The following is a 27,236-nucleotide window of genomic DNA, read 5'->3' as shown; positions in this document are numbered from 1 at the left end:
ATATGCCAAGTGTTTGTAAAACTTGTGTCAGATTATCCGATTTTTATTTCTGTAACGAATAAAACACCATTTTGATTGTATATCCATTCCAAAAGGTTGCTTACGTAGATTGAGTCATTGAGACATATCTTTGACGTAGTTCCTTAAACTCCCCTGTCTTGGAATATAGAAGACATGACAATTAAACTCACCCTTCGTCTTGGTTTCATATTGAAGAACGAGGACGTGACATTTAATTAACTGTAATAATTTTCTTCTGGAATGATTGCTAGCTAGGTCACTTGAAAACTACTCTACCTATATTAGGATTCGTCAACGGGTCGAGCTGGGTACTTTCACAAATATGAAGATTCAAACCCGCCCACTTAAAGTGGGCTTTGCGGGTTTTGTGGGCCGGGCCGGACTGAGCTTTTACGGGCCGGGCCTTACGGGCTTGTATTAGAAAAAAACATAATACTATAATTTCAGGGTTTAAAACAATAAAAGAATTATTAGAAAACATTATTAAAAAAATGTCACAAATAAATTCTAATTTTGAAATATTGTCGATCAACACCAATAGATGTGATCGATATATTATATTTAGGGTCCGTTTTGAACATGGTTTGACTGTTCGTACCTATGGTCAACAAAAAAAAGACGTTTAGACATAATAAAACCCCATCGATCGGGGCTTTGCCAAATGGGTTTCCTAGTGTGACCGCGCACGATCGGTGACAAAAATTAGGTGATTTCAAATATGTAAACAACTTTATGCATTCCCATCTTGATAATGGGTCACCCCTTAAGGCATATTAATGTTGTTTTTAGTTTACCATAAATTTCAATTGTCAAACGAGGTCTGAATTGGATGAAATTATAAAATGGTCACTAAATATATATACCGATCACATCGAATGATTTCGATTGATTTCGAGAAGTTTTCTTCATATAGTCGCTTCATAATGCGATAGTTTTATTATAAATTTAATATAAAAGGTTATGATACATTGGTGGACAATTCGGTGATCGACAACTCTAGTTCAAAATATGGTCTATCGGCACTAGCAGATTTGATCGGTATATATATTTACGAAACCCGTAAAAATTTCATCTGTTTTGGACATGGTTTGACCGTTGGTACGAACGGTCAACTAAAAAAGAGGCGTTTTCACATATTGGAACTTCATTGACCGGGGCTTTGCCAAATGAATTTCTTTATCAGTGCGACCACACACGATAGGTAACAAAAATTAGGTGATTTTACATATGCAAATGGCTTTCGGCGTTCGCATATTTGTAATAGATCTTCCCTTAGGGCATATTAGTGGTGTTTTCGATTTACCGAAAATTCCGACGGCTAAACGAGGTCCGAATTGGATGAAATTTTTACAGGGTCACTAAATATATATACCAATCACATCGCTTAGTGTCGATCTATCTCGAGAAGTTTCCTTCATAAAGTCGCTTTATAATGCGATAGTTTTATTCTAAACCTAATATAAAGGTTATGATACATTAGTGGACACTTAAGCGATCGCCAACTCTAGTTTGAAATATGGTCGATCGACACCAGCAGATGTGATCAATATATATATTTAGCGACCCCGTAAAAATTTCGTCCGTTTTGAACATGGTTTGACCGTTTTTACCTACAGTCAACAAAAAACGAGACGTTTTGACATATTGAAACCCAATTAACCGTGATTTTGCTAAATGAGTTTCCTCAGTGTGACGATGCACGGTAGGTAACAAAAACTAGGTGATTTCAAATATGTAAACGGATTTTGGCGTTCGCATCTTTGTAATGAGTCCTCCCTTAGGGCATATTAGTGGTGTTTTTGGTTTACCAGAAATTCTGACTGTCAAACAAGGTCCGAATTGAATGAAATTTTTATATGGTCACTAAATTTATATACCGATCACTAGGGCTGGCATGGTATGGGAATTTACCACGATTACCGTAAAACCAACCGAGCCACGGTTACTGACTTTTGGGGTTGGTTACCGTACCAATTATAGCCTTGGCGGTACGGTACGGTAATTACTGTACCGAAAATTAATTTATGTTTATATTAAATTGTTATAATCCTAGCCGTTGAATAGAGATCATGTAATCTTAGCCGTCAATTCTTAACCCTAACCTCCTAAAAGGCTAAACTTAATCCTCATACCTCATTCGCAGCTTCAGTGTCTCTCACTCTCTATGTCTCTCAGCCCTCTCAAGTATCACCTCTCTGGTCCCTACTCTCACTCTCACTTACTCTCAAGCTCGACCACTCTCAGCCATCTCCGTCGCTTCCTCTCGAGCTCGACCGTTGTCAGTTGCTGCCTCTCTGGTCTCTCGATCTCTCTCGATTCTCTAGATTCTCTTCGATCTCCAACCAGATCTCTTCGATCTCTCTCAGTCAAGCTCTTCGCTGACCTCAAACAAGCTCGACCTCTCTCGACTTCTCTCTCACATGTAATTGAACTTTGATTTGAGTTTTGATATGAGCTTTAATTCGATTCTCTCTTAGATAACTCTCCCTCTTTCTGGATTTTTAGGTTTTTGAGCTCGATAACTCTCCCTCTTTCTGTGTGTGAATTGTAGATCGAGGATGGGTCACGAAAGGATTAGGATGACCGGAAGCGCATTAAGGAGGAGCATGCAAGGCGCGCAAGGGAGGAGCACTAGTGCGCAATTGAGGGGCACTAGCACACAAGGTGCGATATGTTTCTCAATTTGGATTCATCTTATGTTTTGTACTTTTATTCAAAGGTTTTGGATTTTTATTGGCTTTTGTTTTTTCAATTTTCATAATGGATACAGCATTGTCTCATATTCAAAACAGTAGAACTAGTAGCTCATCTCCATCTTTCAATGGACCGCACATGTAGAGGAACACATAAACATACCCCTATTAGGACCTCCCCTGCCCCTGAACAGTGATTACTTCTTTCACAGTTTGATGACTTTGATCGTTGTTGGTGGATGGGAGAAAAAGCATTTCATCAGTCATCACGTCCAGTCTTCCATGTAATTAAGTGTAAAACACTCATTACTAATTAGAACTATCAACTATATACAGTATGTACATTGTTTTCGCGTCGAAACTTTTTAAGTTTCTACATACTAATTAATCAGTATATCTGATATTCAATTAATCAATACGAACACAGAACCGTTATTTAGTTCAGGGATTCGAGCACGTAGCCATCAACAATGGAGGGAGCCATTAGTATATTCTCAACATGATTACTTTCACGTACACGTACTTCTAATTACATTATTATTGTTCTTTAGCCATTAGTATATTCTCAACATAATTACATCAGTTTTTTAATTCTTATGTTAAAAAACTCTTTACTTTATATATTCGCATGACTACCATAGGATATATGTCCTAGATTTAAGAGATGGACATAGGGTCGGTAAAATTAGGATAGTCGGCAGATTTGCTTCCTGTAAATAAAAACTTTTAATTGATGTAGAGAATTATTGGCAGAAGTTTTATAATGTTCCTGACTTGGAGATTTGGAACTAGCCACAAGAAACAGTCAAAACTAGGTCAATAACTATCAGTACAAGCTTAAGCTTTATGTATTTTCTCAATCCGAACGGTTATTCAGCCACTTATTAATGTTGCTCTAATCAAAAGTCCTCTTATGCTTGATCGTAAATGAGAAAATGGAAACAAAAAAGAAAGTGAACACCATGATGGATTGGACTTTAAATTTTGGTTCTTGCTGGTATTGCTAACAAAGGAAGTAATGAAAATGGAAGACTTCTAGCAAGCGCGTTCTGGAATGGAGCCGTCAGTATCAACCATTTCAAAGAAGCAGCAAGATCATCAATTACAACTCACGGTTAATCTCAAGAGAAGTAATTGAGCAAAACCAAGCAATTCTTGTGTATAAAGTAGCACACTAGAAGATTTAGATATGTCTTTGTTGTTCATGCCTTCATTGCTTTAGTAATCTCTAGTTATCCTTTGTACAGTGAGAACAATTCGTTCGAGTCATTTAACCTATTAGAATATCTGGACTTCACAAACGCCTTGGATCATTCTCATCTGAGTTTGCGGTTTGTCCGTGTCACAATACCATCCACTAAATCCGTCTTTTTCTTTCTGCTTACCACAGAATGACTTTTCCAGTCTTCCAGAAGCGAAACTCTTTTGTACTAGTCAATGAGAATTTATCTTGAACTAGAAACTGCATAGTTCAGACTATGGATATAGCAAAGGATGAAATCTCCTTTACTTCCATGATTGCTTACTATTCGGTACTCTAGCCGTAGAACAATAAGCAATATTTACCTCACCTCGTTTCTTACATACATGATATAACAGGTTTTTGTTACCCGGTCCTGTAGGAGCCTATTGACATCATGCAACCATGTTATTAGCCCTTTTTGCCAGTTTATAATTAATTCAAGCCAACAGAGAATAAGATTTGGATTTTAGCCTCTTATTCAATAAAATAAGACACCTAGCTGTTTTTTTTTGTTTTGATACCATAAGACACCTAGCTGTTAAAATCCAAGTCGGCTAATGAGTAATGAGAGCTTCAACTCTTAATTTTCTATGTTGTAATCACAGAATTCCACCTTTCTATATTAATTAATTTTTTAAAGAGCAGAAATAACAAATGAAAGAAACAAGTGTGCTCTTTGATCAATTATGGTTTGGGTCCAAACTCCAAAGTTCTCAGCTACATAAAGTCTACCCTCAGTTCACACACATGTCATTTCCTATTTATCTCAGATCTATAAATTGAGTCATCTCACTTCTCTCTTCTCTGTGTCTTTGCGTCTAATACCAAGCTCTGAATATCCTCATAGTAGCTAAGAAGATATGGCCACAGTAACTGGAGCCCTGTTCTTCATAGCCCTCCTCCTCTGCTCTACAATAGCTTCTTCAGCTAGACCAGAACCAGCTTTTTCAGCAGTATCAACTAATTCTGAGAAAACCCAACTTGCGGTGAGCTGAATATTTCAAATTTTCTCCATGGTTTTAGCTCTGTGAATGAATTTTTGAGTTTGACATGTAGGTTTTTTTGTTTAATTGGTGTTAATTTAGGTTGTTGAAACAGAGCAAGCTGATATTGAACAGAGCTGCGACGGAGTTGGAGAAGAAGAGTGCTTAATGAGAAGGACTTTGGCTGCTCATATAGATTACATCTATACCCAGAAGACTAAACCCTGAACTTCCTTGTTTGTTAATTCACTACTATATGTATCATGATGGAATACTTGTTAGCCATATAACAAGAGATTTAAACCATGCCAGCAGCTAGTCTTATCTACTCTGTTTTCTGGGAAATTGTGTTTGAATTATTGATATCATTGATTCATTGTCGCGATTATACTATATACTGCAACGAGTATAAGAAAGATGGCGGCACAGATGTGCTTAGCCCAGCATGGGATTCTTACAAGGTGGTACTGTAGTAATTAAAAGAATGATGATCCAAGGACACGAACACAGTCTTCATGGTACTTTCACTTCAATTCTTTGTTAAAGTGAAACAAGGTTAGCTTTTAGACTACTAAGCCTGGCTTAAACAAATGGGATTCCTTGCATATGTAAGAAAAAATGGTGATCAAGAGTATTAACAATTAACAGACATATTAAGAACAGAAAAAAACGAACAAATTAAGTATTTGAGTCTTTGGACATGCACCTGCGGCCTTGTTGGGGTATTACTAGCAAGCACCAGCCCTATAGCAATTTTATATAAGAAATCATCATTCAATAGAATTGCACCTAAACCATTTACCTGTTTACCAGTTTACGAATCCATATATATCATTCCTCATCATACTAGGAGAATACCGCACCGTTTATTCTAATTTCGGCGTAGCTAGTAATTAATGACATCAAAACCAGTTAACCAGGGCTAAAGAAATATGTATACATAATCGATTGTGTTGACTGTTGAGCTTTGATACTATTTGTGACAAGTATAATCAAAGATCCTTTTAAACCTCGAATCTGTTCAACGCTTTTAATTAACACTAATAACAGATTATTCTCAGATCTATATCCAAAACCGTCAGCAATTCTAGAAGTTGACTTCGTAAAATACGTTAGAAATTCTACTCCGTCTTGCAGCCTTTCTTAACTTCATCAGCAGAAAGCCACATTTTCTTATAAAAAGGAAACTGTGGTTCATACTGCATGTGATTTAGTTGCCTTCGATCTGTTCTTTTCAATTCGCAGAAAAAGCTGATGCACCTTTGAACTGCCATCTCCCTGCTTTGCGAAGGGTAATTTATGAGTAACAAAATTAAATGATAAGTCGGTAGTAGCTACTATACGTGGCTGAAACTAAAAGAACTGCAAAACTGCATGCCAGTAAATTAAATGTTCATCATCATGTCTCTATAATAATTGACTGACGTAATTTCAGTTAGGGTTCTTATAGTTTTGCACAGATTAAAATATCTTCGAGTTGTTGAAGGTGTATGGTTCATATTCAAAGGAAGCCACGATAGTGTTCTGATTTCTTTCACTGCATGAATAACTGTAAAACCAGCAGTAGGACAAGATTGAAGTTCTTGGAAACTAGTATAGTGGTGGGATATATGGCCCTCCTCGATCTCTTTCACTTTTTTTTTTGTGGGCAACTATAGCTTTTGACAATGACTCTTCACACAGCACGCTCACATTCATCTTGCATTTGAATTAGATCTTTCAAACAAAGTAATTACCTAGCATGCGATTTGTACACAAACTCCACATAATTGTGAACTACTTGTATGTGATTGACTAATCATTGATCAAAGGTAGCATACGATTTTGGAGTTGGGAAACTTGTAGTGGCGAATCCAAAAACTTCTGTCCTGATATGATGAGATCTATAAGATGCTCAGTCCAACTGGTTTGCTTTGTGTATAGAGTTGGTATCGACTTGCTTAACACATCGTCTTCAACTCTTCATCTTTCTATAACGCGCTATTGATAAACTTTCTTGCATGTGATCGATATTAGCAAACAACTTGCCTACGTGCTTCACACTTTTTAGAATAATTTAGGTGACATGACATGACACACACACACATATATATATATATATATATATATACATATACCGTCTCTATCCAGAGTGAAGGTTCACTCTGAAGTTTCAGAGTGAAGTTCCAATTTTGACACACTTTTCGGTCAAATTTTTTCACCATAAGTGATTCAATATTTAAGTATGCTATTCAAGATCATCTCTACAAAATTTCATCTAATTTGGACATCGTTAAGGTATTGAAATTAGATTAAATCAATGAATGAATTAAAACTGTTCAACGTGAACCGTTCGTGTAAATCTCAATTTTGAAAGCTCAAATCATTGTCAAATTGGATGAAACTTTGTAGAGATGATCTTGAATAGCATATCTAAATATTGAATCACTTATGGTGAAAAAATTTGATCGAAAAGTGTGTCAAAATTGGAACTTCACTCTGGATAGGGACTGTATATATATATATATATATATATATATATATATATATATATATATATATATATATATTGGTCAAGACTTGATGCATTTTCGAGACAAAAAAAATCTTTAATCTAAATACAAAACCCTTGTTTATACAGCCACTAATCACTTAAATCTCTCTCTCCCTCTCTCAAACTTCGTAAACTCAATCATCAACCTCAAATAAGTAGAATTGCTAGTAGAGTAGGTAGCTAAGTACGTAGTGATGTTCTTATGTCAGCGAGTCTCAAGATTGGATATGGATTGAAGATTGCAAGATCTGGCAGTAGCATTCTATGACATGAAATAGTAGATCGAATAATGAAACATGCATGCAATACTTTGACAATCCTTGCCCGAATCGCAGGCCCGGCCATGGGGCTAGGCCCAGCAGGCCACTGCCTAGCACCCCCAACCCAGGAGGCCCCCCGAAAGAAAAACAAGCCCATCTAAAATAATAATATTATTTATATATATGGGTGAAATAGAGAAAAAAAAATATGGGTTTTATAAATGCAAAGAGAGTTGTGTTCTTATTGATGCAACAAAGTAGAATGTTAGTAAAGAGAGAACAATGTCAATTTCAATTCAACTTGTGGGTAAGTGATCATATCTGTAAATTTCAAATTTTTTTAGTCAAATATGTTTATGGTTTTTCTTAATTTGTGGTATGTGTGTTGTTGATTGATCAATGATTTGCCGATTGTGTATTTGTGTGATAGTATGAATCATCTTTATTCCTTAGTTCCATCTTTTTTTATCCGGTTCATCATTAATTCGGCAATTACTTTGAGCAAAATTTTATTTTTCTTCTACCACCATCATCATGGTTATAGAAGTATTTGGTATAGTAACTATAACTTCAATGAACTATTATGTTTTGCAGCTTATTTTGATCATTAGAAAAAAAAAAATTTGTAGCTACATTTTTTTGTAAGGAGGCCCCATTTTTTCATTTCGCCTATAGCACCCAAATTCTAAGGGCCGGCCTTGCCGAGTCGTCTACTCTTTTCCCTCAGGATAGGAGGACCTTTTCAAGTTGCCAACTACGGCGCCCATCTCATTATGCATACGCTTTTCGCTTTTGTATACCATAATGCACGATCTTTCGGTACATTGTAGAACCTCTAGGTATAAAATCCAAAATTAATGGTCCTCCGAATTCCAGTCGGCTAGCTAGAGAGGCTGAGGCAATTAGTAGGTATGCATGATTCAGTTGTCTTTGGTTGAAATGGTTCCATGTGCAATTGTTTCAAAAGAAAGAATAGTTCGATCAGTTAATGATAGTTCGAGTTCACGGCATTATCAGAAACACTATGATAATGATAGTTCAAGTAATAAAATGATAGTTCAAGTTCACGGCATTATCAGAAACACTATGATAATGACAATATTGCACTATAAACATTTTAATCGGGTGATCAATCGGAATGCTATAGAAGTTCTAAGTGGCTGCATGCTCTAAATAAGTAATAGGCACAACGAGATGAAAAACCTATAAAGTTTCGGCCGGTCCCCATTGTTTTGTGTTGCACTAGAGTCTTCACATCCATATTATATCTATCATTTCATTTAAAAAGCAATGACATATCGACTAATTAGTAGGTATCGGTAACATTCTTTTTTTAGTACAAAGATTCGGTAAGCAACATAAAGATAACTCAACTATGAGGACCGACAATAGTCATCTCGTATGATCCTCCAAACTTAGAAACAATTAAGTTTACAAAGCCAAAAGTTCGAAATAATAATGAATCCTTACAATTTAATAGGTCATCATTATATATCACACTTAAAAAACGAAATAACCTTCATACTGGTGTCGGCCCAATTAGAAATAGAATATGGTTTGTAACAAAACCCAGAAGAAGAAGCTTCAAAAATCTCTATACAAAGATCTAAAACCCTCGCAAAAGCAGCATAAAACCCCTGAATCTTGAAAAGCAGAAGCGAAACAGATCAGACCTTGTTGTATTTGGAAATGTTTAGTCGACGTAAATTCCTGTCCTTGCCATTAGTCATCGGCGCAGTTGTGTAAGATCTTTTCTCCGACTCTAATTAACTCTTTGTCTTCAACTTATTAGTCTGAGTTTGATAATCACGAAATTGAGCTATACCCATTTGTGTAGTATTGATTTTATGCTTCCCTTTATGTTGAAGAACACCCCAGATTTGTCTTTTGGGATTGACCCAGCTTGGTTGTGAACTTGTGATTGCTTATCTTAGTTTACTTTTGGTTTGGTTTGTAGTGTTAGTGATTTTTGTCTATTATTGTTTTACTTTCTGCAGTTTGATTTTTTTGTTACCATGAAAATGCAAACCCATGAACAGGAAAAGCATCAATCTTTGCGTTGTTGCATATGTGGGTGTACTATGTAATGAGGTTCAATTGATTTTGATTAGGTTCCTATATAGCTTTGCCTGATCTTCTCATATTGTTAGATTGTGTCCTGCATTTCCATTTTGAACTGGACATGTAAAATTGATGGAGAATAGCCATGTTTTTCAGTTGCAAATGTATAAGCAATGAGAGGGAAAGCAAAATTATAAGTAATGTTTATAAGGAGCGGTCTTTGATAGAACACAACTAATTGTATTAAGATTGAGCCACACATTACATGCTTTATGTTGTGTATAAATCTCTATATGCAACCATGAAGTTTTGCTTTTGATGCTGTGTTGTGACAGTGCTAGGCTTGCTTCATGTAAATTTTTTGAGCAATGAAGATTGTTTGTAAAAACACTTGTTATCCTAAACAGATTTTTTGTGTGTTTGGTGCTATCTTCTTTTATCATTTCTGTATGGTTTCATTATAAGAAACTCAAATTGATAGCTGTGATCAGGTAACTTTATACCCTAGATGAAGTCCTGAAATTAGGATGGTTGTTTTGAGCTGTCTGTTTGGTCTTTTGTAGACGTGTCCTATTATCAGCTTATCCTCGCTTTTCTCGTGTATCTCCTGCTGCGAATCATTTTATAGGTTAGATATTATGCAACTATACATGACTTCAGTATCTGGGATAATTGGTTTTTTGTTTTAAAGACATTAGGAATTTGGACTTCGATGGATTACTTTTTGCAATAGAGGTACTTTCGTAGCTTCTGTTGTTGAGTGGGCAACTGGGCATACGTTGATGTTGACATGGGACTTAAGGAAAGTTGTAATAGGGAAACCATGTTGCATAGAGGCATTAGTACAGTAAGTGCAGTAACTTTTCTGAAACAATTGAGTTACTCAACAATATTATCTTGTCTGCACCCGTCACCAAAAAGTATTTCTCATAGATGATGATCAGTGATAATGATCAGAGATAGCGTGATGTTTACCTCCAATGACTTATTTTCTCTGATTTATTGATTTTGTTACTGCTTTTTTCGTCATCAAGAGAAAGGGCTCTAGGATCACCCCTTTCATGAATCGTATAGGCATAACGCTCTAACACTGATACTGCTAGACCCTCATTTAATTCGTTAATAATGGATTATTGAAAGTACTGCATTTCAAATGGGAATGTAATCTGATGCGAAGTGGAAACCAAGGTGGACTAGAACTAAGTAATAATCATTTGATTTGCACCAACAGTGTCTCCCAAATTTGTGAAACATGTGCTAATTGTATGTGGCAGTCTTAGATTTTGGAGACAATAAAACCTATAAGCATAAGAGCATAATGTATTGGAGAGCACCACTCTTCATAGAATTTTCCTTGGGCATTCTAAAGCCAGCATTGCTCAAGGAATGTATTGGAGAGCACTTGAGCATTGTGGAAGCCTCCAGAAGACTTTAGAACCCTCTGAAATGTCATAGAAGGTTATGGAAGACTTTGGAATGTCGTAGAAGCCTCTAGAGAGTCATAGAATGCTCTGAAAAGTCTTAGAAGTCTTTAAAAGGTTTAGGAACATTTGGACATCTCTAGAACTTTCTAGAACCTTGGAGAGGCTCAAAGATCTAAACCATTCTAGAATACTCAAAGTATATCTTAGTCTTGTATATAATTCTCTAGAACACTCTATACTTGTAAATGTCCTAGAATATCCTAGAATTTTAGGTGAAGGAGGATGATGCCTATAAATAGGGAGGCACCATTCCCATTTGGATGAGGGAGAGATAGAGGCATCAAGTAAGTTGTCTTCAAGCATACTTGTAAACACTCTTGTAAGCTTTCTTTACTTAATACAAGTTCTTTTTTAGAGATATTCTCTTTGCCTTTTAATTGTTCTAGCCAAGTGTTGCGAGAGTAAGGCTGACTTAGCACACAAGGAGCGCTAAGGCCGCATGAGTAGTATAGCAAAAGAGTAAGCTCGTAACAATAAGCTCAGTTGGTAAATGTGATTGTTTTTCTACTTTGATTATCCTGTTAGTTTCTTATCTTGGGTGAATTTATGACTGGGAATTGATTGCATTGAGTTTCAATGTTGTGATACCTTTGTGTTTACTGCCAGCTTCCTTAGAAACTTGATACCTATATATTTTTTTTTCTGAGGATAAGATAGAACCTTGATACAAAGGCATGCTCTTCATGCAATTTCAGATATTTAATATGAGTAATCTGATATTGAATGTCTTCAAACTGACATTATATATGTATATGTTATCTGCAGAATTGGAGTTGCTTCAGGCAAGGCAATCTTTGGACCCCCACTTGAGGAGTACTGGACAAAGAAGCTGCAAGAAGAAGCAGCCGCAAAGGAGCCACAAGTAGAAGCAGCCGCAAAGGCACCGCAAGTAGAAACAAGTTCAAAGTAACCAATATGGTATTTCACTCCCTCACGTTTGATTGTCTCAGCGGTGCAAGCCAGGAGATGAAGATAGTATATCATTATTTCATCCATTTGTAGAATTTCAATTTACACTTCAAGAATATGATGAAGGCAACAGCAATGCACAATTCTTCTGCCCTGCTTGCTGTTTTGGTTGCTAAATTGTAAACACTGTTTTTCAGCTTGCCGATATGAGGAAGACTGTTCTGGTATAAAATTCAGACTAATGGCATACTTCATCCATCCTGTCTTTACTTTTTGACCTGTCCTTGTGTCAACTTTTCTGTTGAAGTTGGAACTTTATCCATGGAACATATTCTGGTAACAGAATGATAATGCGAAATCTTGAAAGTGGCATCATCTTAACGGGTTACTGATATCTGAGAAACGACCCTGTAATGACAGTAATGTGTTTGGAACTGGAAATAATATTGACCTCAAGTATAAGTTGTATAACCTCCCAACAAAATATCAACTTTTACTTTTTCTGATGTTTGTTCTCACCAACAAGGTATACATACCAACAACGCAAGCATTACATTCGAGTTATTTTCACAAAATCATTTCAAATTTTCAACAAAGAGCAATGTACTGCACTTGCAGATTTATACATGTAAATACATGAAGGACAAAACACCTGCAACCACCAGTCTAGGGATATACTGAGAAGAACTTAGATACGAAAATGATACATACATGGTGTAATGTGAAAGGTTCACAACCAACAAAAGTATTTAAAAGGTTCTAAATTTTCCAACTTGAAGTATACAGTCCATCCTCTAGCTGATAAACAGGACTAGATCAGGACACAATTGCCAAATGAAGAATGGAGTTTCTTTCTTCACAAATTCTGGAACATTATATTTTCACAAAAAATTGCTATCACCTAATGAGGACCAGCATCCCAGGAAGGTTGGACGCATAAAAATTTGAGCGCACCTCCAGTCTAAGGCAGCACTTCAACTTCTTCAATTCCTCAATGAATTTGTGGATTCAGATGATATATACACAGGCAGTTGCACAAAAGAATCTTTGTTATGTATGGTCATGGACTTACCAAATGAGAACGTCCCGAACGAGCTAACCCGGAGCCAGTAGCCATGGACTATCAATTACATGTAAACACAAAGATAGACATATAGTGGCAATAACGGAAGATTTTGCAACAGCATATTTCACAACCTCAACACCCTTGTCAACAGTTTCCACACGAGCAGAATTAACACGTCTCCGCATCCCATCAAAGAGTCTATCCAACAAAAAATCCAAGGATGATCGAACTGTTTCAGATGTAACCCGTCCGGTCAAGTCAAGAACAAAGCTTCTATTGCTTGGAACTGCCAAAGTAGAGGATACTTGACTGATCCATCCACCGTCTTCAATAGCCAAATAAGAATTTGAACTCAAATTTGGATGGTTCACATTGGATTTCGAACTTGTCAATACTTGATTAGATGATCTGACAAGAGTTTCAACCGCGCCATTACAGACTGATACAATCATATCTTTTACTTTTGCTTCATGCTTGGGGTTGGTTAAGCCAGAAAAGATATCATCATAGGTGTTGATGTCCGTAGTCTTGTCAAGATAAACCGCAACAGCCGTGCTCACAAATAGCTGGATACAATCAGCAATTAGGTCTCTGCACTTCTCACTACAAGCCACCTCCACCCATCTAGGAACATCATTCATCTTCATACCATATTGATCCGGGAAAGTGGCCGATTTTGATCCTGCACCAGACTGCTCATCCGAAAAGAAACCCAATACCAAATTCTTAGCAAAGCTTCCAACAACAACAGATACAAAACCAGACCCTGCCTTGGTAAACAGCTTATCCACAACTTGATCCATAAAAGTTGTATTACTAGAAATACCACCATCCTCAAGACGCTGACTCTTAGCTTGTGCTTGATATCCTCTCAAAACTCCCAAGGTTACAGCTTGTGTGACCTTAACAACAGACCCTGAAAACTCATCTGACCTACAAATCTTCGAAACTTGCTTCAAGCTATTGGGAATCTCATCACAATCAGATTGCAGAAACTCCTTCAAATCTCTAGACACAACTCCAATCGATTCAGCAATGTCTGAAAGTACTTCAACTACAGAAACTAAAGCACCCAATAGCTTCAAAAGCCTCTTTCTTTTTCGAGACACAGAAGGCAAGTGATAAACCCTATAAGCACCATAACCGGAGAAGCCCAAAGCAGCCATTACAAACATCCACTTCTTCCTTTTCCGGGCATAACCAAAACCCTTTCTGGCCAACTCCAGGTCCATCAAGGACACCAATCTCAAAGACCCAATTTTGATTATGATCCAAACTTTGAGCAAAGATAAAGAAAAAAGGGTCTAAATCATAGGCCTTAAGAAAGAACAGGGTCTTTAACTCAACCGGGTTCCAAAAGTTGAGGAACACGAGATTGAGCTAAATGGGGGAGTTGGGTTGTTTCAACAACGTAATTGGGTGTTGTCGTTTATGTCTTGTATCAACAAATCAGAGAGAGAAAAGGAAATCAGACCTGTGGGAGTGAGAAGGGGATGAGCTAAGAATCGTTGCAAGAGGAGGATAAGCCGTCTGGTGCTGAATTTTTGATGCGTCTACTTCTTTTCTTTCTTTTGTTTTCTTTGTTTCTCTGGTTGTAATTTGTGAAATGAAGGCAAACGATCACCAGCCCTATTTCAATGTTCAACAACCACCCCATAAAGCTATATTTATTTTTATATCATTGTCACACTCATATTATATCCAATCAGATACAAAATTGAAGACTACTAATCTACAAAAATCGGCGATAAAAATGGACCTTAAAAAATCTGCGTCAAAAAATCTAATAATTGTTCTAGGAAAATCACTTTGGGTGCGGCTATTATCATCGTACTGTTTATTTTATAAATTATTAAATTATTAAAATATCATGATATAAAATTACTCTAAAAGACATTAAGTTGTTAAAAATTATAATTTTTTTCTTTCCATTATCTTTTATTTTGCATAAGATAAAACCTAAAATATCTTTTTTAAATAAAAAAAATTAAAATATTAAATTAAATTAGATTTCATTTTAGCCGTTATAACTCATTTATTCACGATTTATTCATCTTCTACCATTCTCATTCCAATCCATAATAATATTAATAATATTAATAATATTAATCTTCTACCAGTATCATCAATACGTCTAATTAACAAGTTTAACGTTAGGTTCAACTTATACATGTGTATTGTGTCACATGTCTCTTTTTTGTTGTGAGGTCTGGTTTGGAGCCTTAAATTGTTTTGTTGTTTTATGGTTTAATTGAATGATTAACTAACAGTGAATGGGTACTTCAATTTAATATCGTCGAGTTAGCTTCATTAGTCTGATATAAGATACCAAGACTGAAGTAAAAACTCATGATAGTTTCTTAGTAGTGATTATTAAAATAAATATGAAATTAAAAAAAGTGGCAAATGGGTGAACAAGGTTCAAAGTTAAAAATGTTTATGTAGGGTGAACAAAGTATTATTGAGATAAGGTATATTAGGTATTGAAATGAGGTAAAGTAAATATGAAAGAAAAAAATAAAATTGGGGTGTAAAGAGAATATGGGAGAACAAAATAGATTGTGAAGTGACAATAGTCGCACCCAATCACTTTTTGTGTGCCTTGGTCTATTCCATATAGAATAAGGAATTAGCATTCCATGTAGTGATAGGTTTACCATTACTACTAGTGATAAGATTTCTATTTTATTATGTTATATCTCTGTAATTCTCTATTTATAGAGGCTCATATCAATGGATAAAATTATGACTCTATTGATCTTTCCATTCTCTCTATTGTTATATTACTTTTCCTACAACACGTTATCATGCGTTTTAGCTCTCAAAAGCTTGAGTTGTTTTAGGCCATCTATGTTGTTTTTAACAAGGTTAATATTAAAGACTCGAAGATTTAAAGACTCAAAGCTTGAAGATCCATGATTGACATTGAAAACTTGGGTTTATTTTCGGGTTAGGGTATTTTGGGACTTCGTTCCCTCTAAAAGTTTTATATATCACATTTCATGAACGTGATATTTTGGGCAAAATCAATCTAACGTGGTTTGGAATCACGTGGTACGATCAACGACATATAGTGTAACTTGGTATTATTACACGACACATTCGTAAACAAAAGGACAAACTGTTTGTGATTTGGAATCACAAGACTGGCATCAAAACCATATTATCAAAGGTTTTTTGACCTAAATGAAATTTCATTCTCCTCTACTACTATGGCTAATCAACTTATCCGCCCTGAGTTTGACAAATTAGACTCTCACAATTGAGAGATCTAGCATTAAATTGAAGTCATAAACTTTCATATTTTTGAGATCCCATATTGCTCCCATTCTACATTGGTAATACGTAGATAAGAGTGATCCTAGAGGATTCTATGTTGGCAATACATAGTACAGAGTGATCCTTCAGGATTCTGGGACGAATTGAGCGAGCGTTATGGTAACATTCATACAATCTCTCTAATGGGAGGAGGTTCGCTCACTTGACTACGAACAGTCACCGACTTCGATTCAAACACGCGTATTCTCTATTTGAGATTATAATTCTATGGTGTTGTCATAAGTGTTGACAACATGGTCCAAAAAACGCTGTCTACATTCCCGACTGTAGCCACGATTCTTGTGAATCAATATAGGCTCGTGTATAGTAAGAATAATTATATAGACTGTCAGTGCGCTCATATTATTGTTTCAGACCATAGAGTGGCATGATGAGATTCTTCATGACATCAATTTCAGACTGGTTAGAACACAGAAGATTTACGAATCTTAGTTCAACACGGCAAGAGGTGGAAAACACCAAAATGGCAAAGGAAAACCGCATGCTTCACCACAAAACTGTGGGAATGTTTTCTAGTGGCGCGGCAAGGGACATGGCTAGGGCCCTCGGGCCGTGCCAACTTGTGGACACGCCAGGGAGGCGTCGCTGGAAAAGGTAGCCACACCACCTATGGGACATATCCCTCAGTCAAACATAATTTTGCAAATAATTCACATTGCTTTCAATATAGATAGACTAAACACTGAGTTCGGGACTGCAGTGTAAACAATAGAGGTGCATAGATTTAATGTCTTTAGAGACTAATCTTTTGAATGAAGTTGAGATAGAAGCTTGTAATGCTTCTCACAATTGCGGATTTTTATAGCAACAAGGGCATTGCTAATGATATGGATGTTTTGAATTTAGACTTCATAGTCTCAAACCGCATCAATTTCCTATTGTAAAGGTATGATGCCTTAGCTTTTATTTTGACTAGGTCATTATAAATTAGGTCAATCATAAAACCTTGATACTTTCTTGACGGATTAATAAATTTTTGAACTGTGTTTTTAGTAAACCATTTGATTATTCTTCCTTAGATGCAAACTTTGGTTCGAATTTTTCAGCATATCATAAAGTGTGGGGCTATATATGATCTAGAATTTATTCTGATGCGAACTCGCCAAACTCTCAAGGGAATAGATGGCGACAAAACCAGCCTCGAGGAGACGCGGTAACATGGTCAGCATCAGAGGGAGGGGCGGCACTCCATGCCGACCTTCTTAGGGAAGGTGTGGCTTTGCTCTTCTTTTTCTATTTTCTAGAATTAGATTTAATGTGTTTTGGCGGAATCTTCCATAATGTTCATGCCAGGGAGGTAATTAAGTGGTCTAGATCTAGTCTAGCGGTTTTGAGTATGCCTCGCACTACCGACCCTTCACTTTTTAGATAAGTCCATTGGTTTGGAGTTACTAAACGGTTTCGATTTTTGGTTTCCTTACACATGTTCTATCTCTTTTTGATGGATTGAATCATAGTTTCTTAACTTTGATTTGCAAAATATATCATCAAGGTACATCAACATCGTCCTTCGGGGCGCCAATCAAAGTGTGCACATCCTCAGGGAGGTCTACTCACCATACTTTGTTTCTGGGAAGCAATGATACACGACATTAGAGCATATACAAGTGTCATAAAATTTCTCTGTGACTACGATGATTAGATCATCACAAGTGCTTAATGAGCAAGTAAATGCTTGATTTATATTGCATATTGACATTATATTTCATGTCACATAAGCTCTCTACGGACAGAGAAGCAATCGAACATTGCAATGTTCTAAGGACATTTACGCCAATGATTTATGAGAATGATCATAATTCTTATGTATTACTTCTAAAGAGAGCAAAAAGGGAAAACCTATTAGAGAATTTTATGAGTCAATTTAGTGAAATAGATTCACTACGGTTAGGACTATTGGATCCTACAATGTCATCAACAAGGATATTTGGAACACCGACTCATATCGGCTTTAATATGATCACTTGCGTGATCCAGGATGTGATATGATGATCCTGGAAAGAACAAGAAATTGGGAAAAGTATCACCATGCGGCATGGTGATAGCGCCATAAGGAAAAGTGGCGCACATTAGGGTGATGCCAGGCACGGCTTCGATCAATAGTTTAGAAGCCTCTCATTAAGACGTCAACTAAGTCTAGTGTGACGCACGTACTTTCCCAAAGAAGCATCTTTATAACCAATAAAAATTGTGGTTATCATGTTAAGTAAACATGGCACGAATCAAGTTGCATAACCAACATGATCAAACCTAATTTTATCCTATAAAGTGGACGTGGTCATGGCATATGGACCAACTTAATTAAGTGGGGGTTTGATTCTTGAGAGACCAATACGGCTGTAGGTGGCATTACTCTCCAAACTTGGTTTAATTCATGATCAAACAAAAATTCCCAGGACGTAGACATGGCATACAGTAGCGGATCCAGAAAATTTTCCCAGCCAAGGCAAAAATTACCTGTCAAATTGAATCAACGAACATGTGATTGGCGCCTAGGATAGAGACTTTTGCAATTGCAAGAAAATGCACAAAGGTTCTCTTTGGCATTTTTTCGAACAAGTGATGGGCGCCTAGCTGCCTCTTTGCAAATGAAACAAGAACAACAATTTCAATGCCACTGGGGATCTCGATAGAGCACTGAGTCACCAACAGAGAAGAACCAAACTTAAGACTTCAATTTTGCTGTGCATAAAGCCAAAAAAATGCAAAGTTCAGACTGTCTTCACCTATCTATCCTCACAGAGAAGTAATAAAGCCAATGCAAGCTTCAATGAGTGAGAAGTTCTGCTTTGATGAATACCCTTGGAGTTCCCATCTCCAACTGTACTCTATCTCAGTTCATCTCTTCACTTTATTGCTCTCGACTTCAACATCATATGATGATATGATCATATGAATATCTTCACTTAAACACTTACTTGCGTTGGGGAATTTGGCATTTGGGAGTGAATCAAGTGATCAAAGTTGAAATTTGAGAAGACTCAAAAGATTTTTTATTTTTGGGAATTGCCGAACTGGGGTCTCGGAACAAACATCTTCAGATCAAAAGCCGAGAAGGTGAAGGAATTGACATGTCGACGTGAGCGTGTTTTAGCAAAGAAAAATGTGAGTAAACGACATCTTTTTTGGGCAGTGACTAAGGCTGAAACGACGTCGTTTTGGGCTGAAACTAGAAGAAAACAAAAGTCGTGTCGACTAGCCGCTGCAAGCTTCTGAAATCTGCCATTTTCACTGGGATTTTCTCCAAAATAACTCCAACTCCAAGGACAGCAGCGAAATCCCCAAACGTGGATCCACCACTGATGGCATACATAATTGTCCATTAAGGTTTTGATTTTTGAAAGGTCAATCTGTGCATTTACTCTCCAGGCCGTGGCTTTCATATATATATATATATATAGCTCTTCTTGGTTGCGGATGTCTGCACTACTGTTTTGGTGATCATTTTCATTGTTGCACCACTTTTCGATCGAATTTTCTCATCTCCACCGTCTAGTATCAAGATAATATTGTGTAGATCATCTATGAAAAATGTCGGCCAATTTTGTGATCGTTAAGACTCTTAAAATTGTGTTTTTCTGTTAGAAACATGAACGGTTCATGTTTGACAGAATTCAATCAGTCCATTTATTTTTCGATTTTGAGGACCTTAACGATCACCAAATTGGCTGATATTTTGCAGAGATGATCTACGCAATATTATCTAGATACTAGAAAGTGGAGATGAGGAAATTCGACCAAAAAGTGGTTTAAAAATAGAAATCTGCAGCAAAACTATTAGTACGGACCTCCTTATTTGAGAAAATAAGTATATATATATATATATAATGCCACGCAGTTCATCAGGCACGGGTACACGGCTCCAAAATATGGGAGGCCCCAAGTCATCGATTGAAGGCAATGCGATGCACCAAATTCCCTAGATGCTTCATTGGCAATTTTCAATGCCATCACTCGTTCTATAAAGTATGTTTTTAGCTAAATAAGAGAAAGACCCTCATACGCTAAAGATACATAAGAAATATTATATTCTTACATTGAATCCAATAGGAATTATGTTCATTGGTTTAACCAACTTGCGGACACCTTAGAAATTTTATGGTGTTAATTGTTTATGTAACACGCTGGTTACGTGTTATACCATCATCCACTACTTATGCTATAGAATCAAAGCACCTAGTCCGGGTTTAATTCCGTAGATGGCGATGATTTGGAGCATATTATATGAGATCTATGATGGGCTTCATATCCCTATATCACAACCCGATTGGTCTTACGATAGTTGACTATGTTGATTAATAGTCACATATTTGTGTGACTTTTATTGTGTTAATTATTTATATTACTTAGTTATTTTGTTATATTTTTATATTTTTAATTAACTTTATTTATTTTTAGGTATTTTGAAGTCAAATACAAAAAATGAGATTAATTGTTACATTATGGGCTTTTAAATTTGGAAAGCAATTGGATCAAGGAAAGGAGGGGGCTGGACGTGAGATGCATGGCTAGGTTAATTAACCTAGAATATATAAGACAATTAACCAAAGGGAAGAGAGGGAAGAGCCGAAGAAATAGAGAGGCAGAGAGGAATTAGAGAAAAGAGAAGAGAGGCAGGGAGGCAGAAGAGAAGGAAAAAAACACCGTCAGACTCACCTTCAATCTTCTCAAGCTCACCACAAATCTCTTGAAGATGCTAAAATCTCATCAAGACCTTCACAAGAAAAAGAGAGGTCAGCCTCTTCTACCGATCATCAAGTTTTTTTTTTCTCCTCCTTTAATTCATCTCCCATATATTATTTGATTATCTTATTTAATATTATGTGTAACTAAACTCTTTAGTAGTTAGAGGCTGATCAAAATCCTAGATATGTCTTTGATTTCAAACCCTAACTAATTTATATAATTTTATGAGAATTTCTTCATTAATTGTTCATTGATAATTATATTGCATGTTTCATTAGGACGACACTTTGATGCATGTTTTAGGGTTTATTTATTTTGAATGTGTTTATGACCATCATATCCTTACACAATATATGAGAAATAACAAGTTCTTCGCGCAGGTACTTGTGTGAAGTGATTCCTTGGTAATCTAAGGCTATCGACATTGACCTTATATTCTTGTTGTTACTCAAACGTTCTTAAATCTTCATGATTTCAATTATTTTGGTCTAGATACTGACATTTCATAGATCAATTAATTGACAATATAGTTAAGTCGATACCGACATTTCGCTTAACATGGCAAGTAAGAGAACGTAATACGGTTAATGACCTAAAGACATTGGCTTAACTGTGAGTGCATTCATCTATAATTATTGCAATTGTTTTGGGGTGATTGAAGCATATCTAGTGGTGGAGAGAAGTTTTTAGCTATTGTTTCTCTCATATTTACACATATATTCACTTTTTAATATTCTGTTTTCAGTAGTACTTCTGTTTTATTTAATTTTTGTTCACCAATTAAAACAACTCCGAATACCCTCAAATATGGTGTGGTAGTCCACCACTGTGTGTAGTTAGCGTCTATTTAATTTCGTAATTTTTGGTTGAGTCTAGAGTAGCTAATTAGTTAGTTTATGCTCCTACATCGAGTCTGCCATATTTATGGTTTACACGTCTGTTCGTGTTTGTTGTGTCTTTAAGTCTTAGTTTCACTAATCCTCTGCGGGTAATGACCTCTATTATTAATATAATTGATTTGATAATAGGGTATCTTTATAGGTGTTTTTGCGCCTATCACTAATAGTCTTGATATTTGGTAATGCGCTCTGAACTTCCGTATTTAGGGTTATGAAATTTTTACATGCAGCGTTACTTATTCAACTACGCCCACCATCATTGTATTTTTCACTAAGGACTAGTGAATATGTGCAAGAATGGAATAGCACTTGCGAATCTTGAGCTCGGCAAGATTGAAGCGGATCAACAATCTTGAGCTAAGTTAGATGTGCCATATTGCGCTGCCATAACGCACAATGATGGGTTATTTGGTTAGTCTGATATATGAATAAGTATGTGTTAGATATAAACTTCCAACTATATCTGTTAATGTTAGTAACCTTGACAAGTGATTTTTTTTCCGTTATAGTTACGAATTGTCAATTTGATGAGACAATATTCCCATAGTTAGGGGAGATAAAAATAAATGTGTTCATGTGGAACGACTTAGAATTATCGTAGTTTGTCCTCACTTGTCTCATCATAATCCATAAATCTTATAATTAAAGTGACTAGATTATATAACTGCAACCTACAAGGATTAATGTCTCATCAAGAAGACATGGCGCTACACAGGACTTGGTATTGCGCCACCGCCACAGGATGGTGGCATGGTGATGCCATAATCACGGCAACATGGCGTCATAGATCGTGGCTTCTCAAGGAACGTAGGAGGCCACCTAGTTCAATTACTCGCTTAATGGAGAAAGCGAGTATGGCACAACTTGATCCGTTGATCAAAAAATAATTATCCGTCTTGTGAAAATTTTTGGATATCATTATCATTAGAGGACGCCTTAATGACATAGCTTATCCATATAAAGATCTCTACAAAGAGAATTTATACTGGTGTACATGAGGACGTGAGATAATGAGTTAGACATCAAACTATACTTTGTTGAAAGTATCAATGTAACAAACTTTGGCCTAAATGGAAAGGAACGATCCAGTTTGATAAAGAGATAGGTCCCTGCAAAGGTGAAGTCAACACTGCACATGTAAATCCTATCAAATTTGTTAGAAAGCGTAGTGAGAAAAAATGTTTAGACTCACTTTGAGTTATCACTTAACTTATGGTGCAACATCTCTCTTGGAACTCCCTGGAATCAACTACGATGAAATTTGCTCTAGTAAATAGATGTCATTGCACTCCATTTCCTTGCTAGTTAGGCATTTTCCGAAAAACTAACCAAGCAGCTTTGTAATGTAGTCATTATACATCTCTATGGGATCAAAATCATGAGATATGAATGAAGGTTGTTCAACGAACTTCATTCACCCAAATCAAGTGGCTCTAGACCACATAGCACGTTTGCAAAAGGGTTTTGAAATGCTCACTACGTGACACCTTGATTGGGAAGGGATATGAGAATTTATGTCCCCTGCATGTTTATTTTGGATTAACATAGACATGTCCTTATCACTATAGATCGAAAACATGAGATTAATAATGAAAAGGGTCTTGGAAAAGACACGGTCTCGAAAGGTAATTGAGAACTGTAATATTGGTGATTATTCATCAATCAGGCTTAGGCACTCTAAAGGTATAACTGAGGCCTACATATACTTCCATGATCAGTTAAAGTCTTTACTCTAAAAAGAAATATCCATTTCGTCAAAGGAAAGATGACGAAGTGTTGGGATTAGAAATTCCCTATATAAGTACACTAGCGCATTGTAGTACTTATCAAGATACGAGGCTTGACTTCTCATTCATTGAGCTAAGTGTCGCTCAGCGCCCACGCAATGTCTATGGAATAACATAAAGACATCATTTCAATACCTAAGGGTATGGGCTTATTCAATCCCTACATTGAGAAGAAAGACACATTAAGGAAAATCTGCACAGGTTCGTATGTCAACTTTGACATGGCCTACAAGACATTCTACTTAATGGAAAATCGTGAAATTGATACCATTGAAAATATATTTGTGTCTACTTTCCAGAAAAATCAACCATTTGATCATATCTATTATATTGAGCGAGATATGTCTTTTGGCAAAGTATGACAATTCTGTTTGGGAACTTGCATAACAATCAACTTTTGTCGAGCTTTGTTATCAGCTCCAAACAAACTAGATTATGAATCATATATCATTGGAAAGATACGAATGTCTACTTTCCAGATCATTAAACGGTTTTTTCTTACCTATTTACTAATGGAAGATATGATTGATTAAGCGATGAAAGATCATGTTGCGCGAGAATCTATTTTCAGCGAGAACTTAAGTTTTAGTTCACAAGCAACCTTCTCCTCATTATCAAAGTAAAATTGTTATACTTGAGGAAAGTACGGCATGATTAGCTCAATCATTGCCCAAAGGCCACATTTGAAATACATGTTAAGCATTGATATACTGAGGTTGTTAAAGCTCTCATGATTAAGTATGAATCAGGGAGAGGAGTAGACATTCGAGGAAGTCTAGCATATTGCATGTTAGTTTCAAATATGAAGGGTGTCTTGAACTCTTTTTCTCCTTCTACCAAGGTTATTTTTCACCCATGAGGTTTTTGTTACTTGACAAGGTTTTTAACCAGACAACATTGCATGCACCATTTATGTCTAAACAACAGCTCCATTGATGAGTATAATTATCAGGGGGAGATGTAGACATCAGTGGGAGTCGACCCTACACTTGTTATATTCGAAATAAAGATTGGTGTGCATAACATGAAAGCACCAAATAGACGTGCGGCACAATGAATTGTTCTAGGAAAATCACTATGTGCATGTGTCTTGGTCTATTCCATATATGAAAAGGAATTAGCATTTCATGTAACGATAGGTTTACCATTACTACTAGTGATAAAATTCCTACTTTATTATGTTATATCTATGTAATCATCTATAAATAGAGGCTCATATTAATGAATAAGATTATGACTCTATTGATCTTTACATTCTCTCTATTGTTATATTACTTTTTCCTACAACAATAATGTCTCTATTTTACGACAAAACAAAAAATCAAAGAAAATCTAATAATGAAAAAATATATCAACAAAACTATTAGCATATACTGCATATTAGCAAAACTATTAAGCTTTCCACATTTGAATAATGTGATTATATATAGGGCTGTCAATTTCGACACGACCCGATAACACGACTCGAAACCCGCACGAAATAAAGCGGGTTGAACCCGCACGATTAAAAAACGGGTTGAACCCGCACGATTAAAAAACGGGTCAGCGGCGGGTCAACCCGCCATGACCTATTTAATAAACGGGTCAACGACGGGTTAACCCGCTAACACGAAATGAACCCGCATGACACGTTTAATAAAAGAGTCTAACTAAATTCTATATAAAATATGCGTACACAAGCTATTTAAAATGGTTATATTATATGTATATAAAGATTTAGTAAGTTTTTATCATTTTTTGAACTAGAATTTTGGATAATACAATGATTTTTTTTATTTGATTATTGTTTTAGTTAGTTATCTTATCTAAAACGACAAATATATTTATTAAATGGGTTAAACGGGTAACCTGTTTAATAAATAGGTTGGGTTTGAGTTTAAATTTTTGACACGATTATTAAATGGATTGGGCTTGGATTTACATTTTATAACACCCGAGACACATTAACCCGACACGAACCCAACCTGACACGACCCATTGACAGCCCTAATTATAGAGTGACTACAAGGAAATTGTCCCATAAGTAAATGCTATTGATCAGTCCGCTCACCTACGAGACTGTTTTTACGGGACTAAAAGGGACGGTCAACTTATGGCCTTTAGATTAAAATGAGGCGGATCGTATAACTGAAAGAAAAACTCACACATGGGGTAGTCCACACTTGATGATTTAGCCATCTTCTTCCTTGCTTCCTTCTCTCCTTTTCTCCATGGATACGTATGCTTTTCGAAGTCCTAGAACCTACAATGGCAGATCCTATGATTTTTTAGCAGAAATTGAGACTCACCACAAATACATATTACCCATGTAACGACCCTAAAATTTCGAGCTTAAAAACCCAAAATTCCAAAGTCGAAAAAACGCCAAAACAATCTCAACGAATCGAAATTGTTTTAAATGCACATCGGATCATTACTGAGTTCACAATACAACTCAAACAACCAATTATTACAAACCAAATTATAAATCAACATTTCATAAAATGGAAATGTAATAATCCTCACAATCTCTCACAACTCACAAATAAATCCTCACAAGTTCTCACACACAAATCCGCAATAAAAACCTCACCACACTCAAGATAATGAACAACTTCGAGTCTCCGGAGTCGTCCTTCGATTCCCACTAATCGGCACCTGCAGTAGTATCCCCTACACCATCGAATTGGTGCACCGGGATTGTAAACACAAACCCGGTAAGCTTTACAGCTCGTATGAGTAAAATAAAACATATATAAATCGCATATCAATATATACGACAATCCACAGATCAACAAATATAAATGCACTCATGAGTCAATGGACGACCCATCTGGTTGTCCCAAAAATATGAAAATGATAGTGCTCATGAGAAATTGGGCAACCCCTCTGTTTACCCAAATGCATTTATAATACAGGTACTAATGAGCGCTGGTACACCTCTGTTACCCCTCAAGTAGTACACCGCCGACGTTGGGCAACCTCCTCGCTACCCAACGCCCGACATTGGGCAACCTCCTCGCTGCCCAACGTCCGACATAGAGCAACCTCCTCGCTACCCGAGGTATGAGTACTCATGAGCCGATAACCCACCTGTTACCTCTCATGCAGTACTCCGGCAGACAGACTAGAGCTCTAACTGTATCGTAACTTTCGCCCGGCCAAAGACTAGGTTCTGACATGCCACACACGTCCGAGGACTGGTCCGAAGACATAAACACGTACAATAATCTACTCATTATTGTACAAATTGCATCACATACTCAATATATAATTCTCATCACCACTGTGAT

The 27,236-nt window shown here is 36.4% G+C and overlaps 2 protein-coding genes across 2 annotated transcripts; one reads left to right on the top strand and one right to left on the bottom strand.

Moving 5' to 3' along the window:
• Window positions 1-4,776: 4,776 nt before the first annotated feature.
• On the top strand, window positions 4,777-5,308 carry LOC126783982 (phytosulfokines 3-like). The gene is made up of 2 exons (XM_050509504.1): window positions 4,777-4,943; window positions 5,043-5,308. The coding sequence occupies exons 1-2, from the start codon at window positions 4,818-4,820 to the stop codon at window positions 5,166-5,168; spliced, it is 252 nt and encodes an 83-aa protein (XP_050365461.1). The 5' UTR covers window positions 4,777-4,817; the 3' UTR covers window positions 5,169-5,308.
• A 7,438-nt stretch (window positions 5,309-12,746) lies between these two features.
• On the bottom strand, window positions 12,747-14,866 carry LOC126783846 (protein PHLOEM PROTEIN 2-LIKE A10). Its single transcript, XM_050509382.1, has one exon. It carries the CDS (start codon window positions 14,483-14,485, stop codon window positions 13,283-13,285), a length of 1,203 nt encoding a protein of 400 aa, XP_050365339.1. The 5' UTR covers window positions 14,486-14,866; the 3' UTR covers window positions 12,747-13,282.
• Window positions 14,867-27,236: the final 12,370 nt, after the last annotated feature.

Source organism: Argentina anserina, chromosome 1 (genome assembly GCF_933775445.1).
Source record: "Argentina anserina chromosome 1, drPotAnse1.1, whole genome shotgun sequence".
Taxonomy (NCBI): domain Eukaryota; kingdom Viridiplantae; phylum Streptophyta; class Magnoliopsida; order Rosales; family Rosaceae; genus Argentina; species Argentina anserina.
Note: the sequence above shows the minus strand (reverse complement) of the source record. Positions and strands in the feature narration are given on the sequence as shown.